This window comes from Suricata suricatta, chromosome 11 (assembly GCF_006229205.1).
Source record: "Suricata suricatta isolate VVHF042 chromosome 11, meerkat_22Aug2017_6uvM2_HiC, whole genome shotgun sequence".
Taxonomy (NCBI): Eukaryota; Metazoa; Chordata; class Mammalia; order Carnivora; family Herpestidae; genus Suricata; species Suricata suricatta.
In genome coordinates this window covers 27003921-27014358 of record NC_043710.1, presented here as the reverse complement: position 1 = coordinate 27014358, position 10438 = coordinate 27003921, and the positions used below count along the sequence as shown (strand labels likewise).

The window sequence follows — 10438 nt, the reverse complement described above, 5'->3', positions numbered from 1 at the left end:
AATGGTGGGGGTGTGAATACAGGAGCTCTCTTGCTTTGTCACGAGGGGAATTCTGAAATGTATGTTTTCAGTCATTGCCAGTGATGTCCCATAGAATTAAGCTTTAACTACCCACTGTGGTAACTAGATTAATAATGTACCTCTCACTAGTTTCCTTCCACCCCCTGAATCACCTCTGCACCCTCCTGTCAGTTCCTTGCACTTCCCAAATAATCCTTTTACAAACATTCAGCTCTTCTCAGAGTCTGCCTCAGAGGGAGCCCTACAGACACATGGCCTTCCCCAAAGTAGGAGCTCCAAACTTCTTTAGATTCTTTATTCAATTCGATCAAGAATGGGAACCATCTCTGGCATTCTAACCATTCCACACATCTTGTATACCGCTAATTTCACCAAAACTGAGAATGCATTGCTAACATTTGTTAGCTATATGTTAACATCTTGTTAGCTATAACTAATTAACAAAGCTCTGTTGGGCAAGATTTCAGAGTACACAAGTGCTCTTGGTGGGTGCCTTCGGAGTGTGGGCTTCCTAATTGGAATTGAGCAGACTGCCCCTAGAGTGTCAACTCGTGATTGGCAGTTGACACATCTAGGGTGTGACCTAACCCAAACACACATGCTTGATATCACCATGTCTAAGAGAGGAAGCGTTTTATAGAGAATTACAGACATCATTCCAATCTGTCTGTAGATCGTGTCCTCGGGCAATTTTGAAAGAACAAATAACTCGTTTTCTGGACCACACTTCCTTGCCTGAGTCAAGTAACGTCCCTGAAGGGAGACATCAGGTCCTCCCGTCACAGTTGGTGAATTTGGCCCCTTGTCCTCTTAGATGCTGCTTTCATTCTAAGTCTTTGTGGTCTGTGACAGCCTGTGACCAGGTAAAATGATAGCTTATTTCTTGTGCTGGGTTTATGATTTACCCTCTCTGGGGTCCGTGTGAGCCCTATAATTCAGACTTCTCCAAATAACAGGAAGCAAGTCGTTGGGACTCAGACAGTGAAATGGGATTTGCCTCAGCTGAAGGGGGAGAAAGAACGACCCTATAATCCTGGGGTTTTTTGTAAACCTAAGAAACCTCACCCATTCTACATTTCTAAAAGAGCCCACCGAGATACCCTTTCCTCATTTCTTCTGAGTACTCAGTGTGATTGGCCCCGTAGCTGCCTGAAAACTCTGAGTGAAGTGAGTAGGGATTTATTTCTGCAAATCCCTAATTTATAGAGGCCGTAGATCACCTTCTTAACATAACTCTTGGAGAAATCTTGGTAAGAAGAATTTGCTATAAAATTAAAATTGAAATTGAGTAAAGTTATTAAATATTTGAATGCCCATTTACCTTCTGCCTGGTTATATTAACCGTATCCTTACCTCCTCTCCCATGAGGGACAGGAATGCTCTGGCCAAGTTTCCCAAATAAAATTTGCTCTTATGTAGCTCACATCATTCTTCTACCCAGAGGCCTTTTCTGGGCTCAAATAATTTTAAAAGATGAGCCACCTTCATGAAGATGGAAACTTGTATGTCTAGAATTTAAAGATGTTTCTCTAGTGAATGTATCTGAAAAATTGAGTCTGAAGAAGAAATACATGTGACCAATAAACATTTTTTAATGTTTAACTCCATTTGTCATCAGAATAATACAAGTTTTAACCACCACAAGATATCATTTTCATCTTCCAAAGATTTATGATGGTACTATCCATTGTTGGTGAGGATGCAGTGAAATGGGCACTTTCAAACCCAGTGAGTGGACATGACCTTTGTGGAGAGCCAGGGAGCAATTTAGACAAGAACCTCTTGGATGGTCACAAACTTTCTCCTGGAAATTCATTTTGAGGAGAATAGAGGTGAACACAAAGACCAGAAGGTGAGAGCAGTGTTTCTCTGAGAGCATCCAGAAAAATGATCCTCTAAGCTACCCTGGGGCAAAGAGGCTCTGTGGCCACATCAATTTGGACAAGGCCCCTTCTTGAAGATTCTCAAGGCCTATTGGCATACCAAAGACTCTAGAAAGACCTGTCCTAAAGAAATTCCTTAATTTTGGTCAGCATAGTGGTTTGTAAATTTAAATGCTGATAAGACCCTTGTTTTTAGTAATATCTGTCTTTATCTGACATTTTATGATGAATATTTTTAGGCCCACAGAAAGTTGAAAAAGTTATATAGTGAACACCAATGAATTCACCATCTAGGTTCTACAACTAACAGTGTGCTATGTTACTATTTTATATTTGATAACATATGTTCATATCCATAGCATAGATCAGTTTGGACTATTGTAGAGCTTTATGTAAATGGAAGTATATTCTTTTATATAAAGCTTTTTTGACCCTCTGTAGTGTTTCTTGGGCTTATCATGTTGTGTTATCCAGGAGCTTATTCCTTTTTATTGCTGAATAATATTCCTTTGTATGAATATACTAAAGTTTATTTACCCACTCTTCTGTTAGTGGACATCCATAATTTTTCCAGTTTTCAGCTACTTTAAACAAAGCTGCTAGGCTCATTCTTCTACAAGGCTTTCTGTGGCCATATATTTCATTTCTCTTGAGTATGTAGGAGTGGAGTTTCTGGTTCACAGGGTTAGTATATGTTAGCTGTGTGACAAACTGCCAGACCTTTTCTCACAGTTTACCATTTTACACTCCCACCATCCAGATGTAGTTCCAGTTACTCCACACACTCATCAACACTTGGTATTGTCAGCCCTCCTTATTTCAGTCATTATGCTGGGTGACAGCAGTGCCTTATAGTTTTACTTTTTCCTCCATTGAGTATTTAGTATATGCTTATTGACAATTCAGATATCTTCCTTTGTGAAGTATCTGGTCAAATTTTTTTAAACCCAATTTTTATTGGGCTGTAATAGTACTTATTTTTAATTGTTATGTGTGCATCCATACAAAGGAGTATAAAGACATGTAGACTTTAATAAGGAACATTAATAAAAAGAAGTCACAACCAAAAGAACATTACCCTTATCTTACCCCAGAAATCTTTTATGTGTCTTCTCTGATTATGCATACTCCTTGCCTTTCTATCAGAGCTGAGTGTGCTTCTGAATTTTGTTTTAAGTCATGCCTGTATTTTCTGTATAGATTTTACCATCCATGTGTGTATCCCTAAATGTTACATCATTTGGTTTTGCTTGGTTTTGAATTTTACATTCAGTGATTTGTTTCTTTTGCTCACTATCAGGTTTTTGTAATCTCCCATACTGATACAAATAGCCATAATTTATTTATACTACTCTATAATATTTCATTGTGTGACTATCTATAACTCATTAATCCCTTCTACTGTTAGTGACTTCTGAATTTTCAGGGTTTTGCTCTTGTAACCAATAGTGCTGTAAATATTTCTGTCATACCTTTTAATATCCTATGAAGCTCATAATCTGTAATATACACTTTGGAAAGTACTATACTATCCTATACTATACTATGTTTATCAGTTGTTAATTATAGTCGCGAAAACTTGATAACAAAGTAACCATTCAAAAATGAAGTGTTTGTTGAATTTATGAGGCATGCATATGACAGAACATTATGTTTAAAATTTTATGTTTTATGTATTTATAATGATAATCAATTAGCTACAGTACTAAAAAATGAATAATAATTTAAGTGTTTAATAATAAGTGATTTGCTAAATAAGTTTATGAGGTGTGAGTCGGAATGCTATATAGATATTAACATTTATGCATTTGTTATATTTAAAGTCATTTCAGGATGCAAGTAAAAATAGCGGTGTATGATTCTAGATAGAGAGTGTGATCAATAACTTTGTAAAATGCTAAATAAAATGCAAAATAATGAATAGAATCAAATGCTCCAAGATAATAGTGATTAGCTTGTGGTAGAGGGATTGGAAATTGTTTTTATTTTATTTCCTTTCTTGATGGCTTTCTGTATTTTCATACTTCTATAGTGAATATGTATAATTTGTCCAGAGAGAAAAAGCAACAAAGGTTATTTTAGAAAAAGAACTTTGAGTTTCCAAGTACTGCTTTTGTCAGAGATCTTTTGAATTGCAGACATATAAGTTCATTTTTTTTCCTCTCTGGCAATTGTAGGAGTTTGAAATTAAAAATCTTGTTTGAGAATAACCTAACATGCCCTGAATTAATGTGCAGGCCTATTTTCAAATGAGGCCAGAGTCCTCTGGAGGCTGGAAGACATCACCATTTCAGCGTTTTCTTCTTCAGTCTCAAGCTGTTCTTTCCAGATGTTCGTGTTTTCAGAACCTTTTTCTCCTCCCTCTCTCCCCTACCGGCAATAGCAGCACTTCTTGGGATGCAGGTGATGGGGTGGTACACAAAGGTTGAGCTCTAAAAAATATGTTGTGGGTCCAGTTAGGCACAGAAGGCTTCAGCAATCGGGAGAGAGCGTGCTGACTGCCCAGGTGATTGCAGAGTAGGTGCAAGATGCCCTGTAAACATGGCCTCTCTTTTTCTGAAAGATGGTAAAGATGCAACGGGTGCCGGGACCCAAGGACCCGGCGGAGCTGACTTACTACACCTTGTACAACGGGAAGCCATTGCTGGGGACCGCAGCTGCCAAGATCCTGAGCACCATTGACTCCCAAAGGATGGCTTTGACCCTGCATCATGTTGTCCTTCTGCAAGCTGACCGTAAGGGGATAGTTTTTCCATTCATTATTTTTAACGCCATTAAATGTTTCCTGCAAATTAAAGTGATTCCCCAAACTTATATTAATAGACCCAGAACTAAACATATTTTGTGTTCCAGAAGGTTCTTAAATCAGTCAGCTATTTCCTGTGTGGTTTGAAGCAGTAGGTTTTGGGGAAAGGATATGTTTTGGATACTAGGATGATGATAATGATATTGCTCTGCCCCTAGTCCTACCCACTCTTCCTCCTCACCGTAGTCCTGTGCACAGCTAGAAAAATCACCATGGCTGGGATTATATTATCTGCTGGGGAATTAAAGATAATTTGATTCGGTAAGCATTTATAGAGCCCTGCATGAACTGTTCTCAGTGCTGGCAGAAATATAGAAGTGGGCAAGTCCTGGCCACTGCCTTTAAGGAGCAGAGAAGGAGTTAATGCAGATATAAAGTAGCAGAAAGTAGGTAAGTGCAGTGAGGAGGCAGAGTGATCCGGGGCTCAGCAGAGGGACAGTTTGCTCTGAGGGGCCGTCCAGAAAGAACGAACAGAAAAAGGGTATTAAGAATAATAGTTGCCTTTTCCATGGCAGGTACTATGCTTGTTGCCTTACATGGATTTTCTCACTTTCTCCTCTCTTTGGGGCAACTTTATTCAGCTCCAAATTCCAGATGAGGAAACCTAGGCTCAGGAACGTTAACTAACTTGCTCAATATCACAGAACCGGCACTTGGATCACCAGGATATGAATCTGTATCTATCTGACTTCAAAGGTGTGTTCTCGACTGTATCATATGCTAAGATTCCAGCAGGAGGAGAGGAAAGGTGTATATTCCCGAAAGACAGAGCAACATGAGAAAAGGAAGGGAGGCGAAAAGTGCCACACATGCTTAAACAACAAAAGGTTGGAGTTGCCTGGAGAGCAGACATGTGAGGAAGAGTTGATGAGCTCCGAATGATTTTTTGCTTGGGAGACTGGGGCTTTGGATGGCAGGAGAAGGAGATTGTGCTTAATACAGTGGGCTGTGGAGAGCTACTGAGGATTTCTTTGTGGGGAAGTAGTGTCATTATAACTACTTGGTACTAAGGGAGGATAACCTGTCAGCAGTGTCCAAGATAAAGCAGCAGGACAGTGAGGAGGCTCTATGGTGGTCCAGGTACTGGGGACCCAAACAAGGTCTGTACAGAAAACGAGGAGGGGGGCGGTGATGAGGATAAGAGATCAGGTGGTAGACATTTTAGATTTGTAGCCCACTGAGCATCCGGGCATGGACAGTCATCTCCTGTTGATTTCCTAGTTGGTGTCCATGCTTTTTAAAAACCTGACACCTGACTCATGGTTTCCCTCTTCTGCTCATCTCTTGCCTTCATCTGCAGTGAGTGTGGCTTTCATGTCAATACAGAGTCACTTCTCCTTGGCCAATGGATTCTCCCAGATATACCTTTGCCTAGAAACAATGGTCACCCTGTGCAATCTCATCTTTGAAATGACATTTTAAGGCCAGATTCTCTTCTTTTGTTCCTCCCTCCTTCCCTTTCTGTGGGCCCTGTCCCCATCTCTGGTCAGGTCAGTTACTTGCTTCCCTGGTTTTGCTGCAGCCTTTTTATGTGTGTCCTCCAAGTTTCCATTTCCACTCTTTCTCCCTCTCCAGGTAGAGAAAAAGTTTTAGAGGACAGGAGTGAAAATCATGGCAGGTGCCCAGGCGAGAGGTGAAGGTGTTAGAGATAGAGACCAGGCAAATGTATGGATTTGCCCTATTTAGAGGGACATTGCTGATGGGGCAAGACAATGGATTCTGCGTGTGGCAGGAGGAGGTCAGGGTCAGAGGAACCAAGGGTGACTCCTACATGTTTGCTTGAGTGCTGGTTGTGGTGTCATTTGTCAAGATGCAGAAGATGTAGGAGAAAAAGTTTACAGGGGCTAGAGCAAGAGTGGGAAGGTGGAATTGAGAGAGTTTGGTTTGGACATGTTAGGTCTGAGATATCTATCAGACCTCTATGCAGAGCTCAGGAGCTAGAACCCCAGATTCATGGACACAGGTGACGGAACTAAGGGAGCAGGTGAGATTCACCAGATGTGTCATGAGTATCGCTGGGTAATCCACATGAGAAAAGAGCGAGGGCCAGCAAAGGACACTGAGAAGGAGTAGCCAGGGAGATAGGAGGAAGCCCAGGCGACAGTAGGTTCCAGATATAAGCAAAGAAAGGAATATGCTGGAAGGAAGTGAGCTGCTGTGTCAACTTCTATTCTTGAGAGAGAGTATACTATAAGGACAGAGATTAACTTGATTTGGTAAGGCAGAGATTGTTGGTGACCTCAGCAGAAGTGGTTTCCAGGCAGAGGTGGTGGAGATACTTAGCTAGAGTGGATTGAGGGGAGGATGGGGGTGTGGAGGTAGTGACAGCAAAGGGGAGAAATGAATGGTGCAGGTGCTGGAAAGGCACATGGGAGAGACTGGGGTATAGCTGGATATTGATATGTTACTGTAGCAGAGAAGGAGAAATAGACAACGCAGAAGAGAGAGACAAGAACTGTATTGGAGTGAAGTCCTTAAGTGGACAAGGTGGGTGACACAGGTGGAGGGGTCAGACCCAGTGAGGGGCAGGGACAACTCATCCTGTTGCACTGGGAGGGGAAGCAGAGTCCAAGGTGTGGGTGACAATCAGGTAGCCATTCAGTAATGAAGCCTGAGAACATTTTCTGTGATTGTTTCTGCTCCCTTGGGATAGAATGAGGTGAGGTTGGCAGGTGAGGCTGAGGCTGTATGGGGGGTGTTGAGCAAGGGTGCAACAGTACCCAATGAGAACCTGCGAACTGATTAGAGAAATCTTCCCTCATCAGGCTTCACTGCTATGTCCAAACCATTCCTTCTAGTCTCTCAAAATCCCAGATCTTTCGAATCTGCCCCCCCCCTCACTGCAGTCTCCTCCAGACCCCCAGCCGTTCCCCATAATTCACAGGAGATTTAAACTCGATTCATTGTCTCTTCTTCTTCACCACCTCTCCTGTCCCAAATCCATCCTCAGTGCTAACTTATCAGTCCTGTGACCTTCTCACTTCTAATCCAGGCCTTGTGGTACTTGGGAAGGGGAGCTGGCTTTATTTAGAGCAAAAAGTGAATGGAGCGTCAGGAGGAAGGGTTGAGGCATGGGGACTTTGCCCACGGTGGTTGATGGGAAATGGTGGAAAGTCTGAGAGCATGGGCAGGAGAGAAAGTTTATATCAGACTAGAAGATGCATAGAGGTTTTTGGAAATGAGAGTCTGGGGGTGACTACGCCTGCCTGCAAAGCGGCAATCCCTCAACAGACTTCTCTGTTGCCTTCACGGCCACTTGGTCCTCTCTGTTCCTGTCTAATAACTCACAGATCAATGTGTTTCCTTTTCTCCATTTCACTGTTGTCTTTTCTTGGGCTTTGCTGGTCCTTTCCAAATGACTCAGCCTCAGACACTCTGTCATTAATGTCCTGTCCATAATGTAATTAGAGTCATCCTAATACACCAATTTTGATCTCAAATCTACTCCATTAAAAAAATAAATTGGTAGCTCTCTATTGTTCACAGAATAAAATCTGAAGTTTTTAAAGTGGATCTTCCAAGCCCTTCACAACAAGTACTTAACAAATGTTCAGGTCTCTTCACAACCTGCTCTCTGGGCTCCTGTTCCAATCATACTGCCCATTCTTCTCTCCTTCCTACCTCATGCATCTGCCATACAGGAGGATTTGTTCTTCGCGTTCTCTGGTCCCCTGAAGTCACCCATGACCCCATCTTCCTTAGTGCCAGACGCTTGCACTGCCTTCATCATGTGGGGCCAACGAGTTGTTTTCACCCTCTGTCCCTCATGAGCTCCCTGAAAGCAGGTACCACATCTCATTCATCTCTAAACATCCAGCCCCAGCTACTGCCTGGCTCTGTTCTTATGAGAGCCAAGGACTAACCTTTGCTAAATGTCTCTGCCAGGTCCTGGGCGAGGCATGTGGTTGAAGACACCACAGCCGAGCACTTGAGGGCAGAGTCTTTGCAACACGACAGACCTGGATTCATGCCTCTGCACTTTCACTATCTAGCTGTGGAGCTCCAGGACAAGAAAAAAAAAAAAAAGACCCTCTCTAACCTTCATTTTCCTCATCTGTAAAATGGGAATATAAAAACCCTGACCTTACAGAGCTATTTGGAGGATGAAACAAGATAATTATTGCATGTAAGGGGCTTAGTACATTCCTGGGTCACCTACTGTGTGCTTAGTAAGTGGTCCACTGAATAATGTCTTGTGGGTCAACTATAAGGGCAAAGGACTGAAGGAGAGAGGGACTGAAGAAGGAAGGGCAACTTGAAGATTAGGAACCCATATAATTCAGAGCAAAGTGTGCTAGTAATGAAAATAGGAAGGGGACTGGAGAGGAAAGCCATTTTGGAAGGAAGAAGGTAATTGATTCACTTAGGGCTGCACTGAGGTTAAGGTGATGAGACATTAAGGGCTGCTATTCAGATATCGTGTCATGGGCTATGGAGAGGGTGTTGTTGGGACATCAGGGGTGGAGTCTGGGAAAGTCGTGGGAGGTCAAGGCTAGATCTCAGGAGAGACTGTAAAGTTAACACTATAGGTTTTGAGAATGTTGTAGATACAGCTTAGAAATAAATTCCCAGAGGAAATTCAAGGAGGGTGCAGAGCTGGAGGACGGACCCTAGGAAATGCCTCCATGCTCAGGATCAGATGAGGAGGAAGCTAAGACCAATGGAGAAGAAGAGAAACAAAGATGTCTTAAATCTCATTTTCCCTTAGTAGTTTTGAAGTCAGCCTGCTATGTGAATCTGGGATCAGCACCTTACATGGAGAGTCACTGTGTTGAACGAACAGCTTGTCCCTCTGAAGGGAGAGTGTTAACGTTCTATGGGTTCCAGCATCTTCTAAATCACTGGGGCCAGTGTGCAGTGCCCTGTGTGCAATGCCCTGTAATGGAGCACACACTGCCCCCTTGACCCACATCACCTCTGAGTAATGGGACAGCAATGACTGCTAAGGGGCGGCCGCATTTCCGACGGGGGCTTTCATCCGCTCCGTTGGCAGGTTCTGGAGTGAGGGACCATTCAGAGCAGTGACCCAGCTGGTGGAGTAGGGAAAATTCTCCCCACACTGAAGCTACCGGAGTGGGACTTGGTATACCTTACATGGCCGTCAGCCATTATTTCAAATAATGTCACTTTAAGAAAGTGAGAGACTTCCTTAGGTGAATGGAATTTGTGTTCATTCATTCTTTCGACAAATATTATTTAGCACCTGTTATGTGTCTGGCACTCTCCTAGAACCAGAGATAAAGCAGTGAATGAAGGAGATAAATCCCCTGTCCACATGGAGCTTACATTCCTGAGTGGCAGATCAAGTAAGCAAAATAGGTAATGTGTTAGATGCTAATACGTGCCATGGAGAAAAAATAAGCAGGGAAGGCCAGGGAGTATCAAGGGACTATCAAGGAAGGTTACGATTTTATTTTATTTAAGTTTATTTATTTATCTATTTTGAGAGAGCAGGAGAAAGAATCCCTGGCTGCCAGCACAGAGCCTGACGTGGGGCTTGATCTCATGAACTTCATGATCATGACCTGACCTGAAACCAGGAGTTGGAGACTCAGTCAACTGAGGCACCCAAGTGCCCTTTATGGTCATGATTTTAAATGTTTGGGGGGTTAAGAAGAAGATCAGTGAGTGACTACCTGAGGTTACCTAGGGATGAGGTTCCAGGCAGAGGGTGGAGGGTTTGAGACCCCGCAAAGGTGTCCCTGATGGAAGAGAGTAGCAGCTAAGA

The 10438-nt window shown here is 42.7% G+C and overlaps 1 protein-coding gene across 1 annotated transcript in view; it reads left to right on the top strand.

Annotated features, from left to right (window-relative positions):
• The window catches only part of KIAA1549L (KIAA1549 like), a 262753-nt gene that overhangs the window by 166473 nt on the left and 85842 nt on the right, over positions 1-10438 (top strand). Inside the window, exon 11 of the mRNA XM_029915550.1 lies at positions 4468-4639. Coding sequence (XP_029771410.1) covers positions 4468-4639 — 172 coding nt within the window. The remainder of the gene's footprint in view (positions 1-4467; positions 4640-10438) is intronic.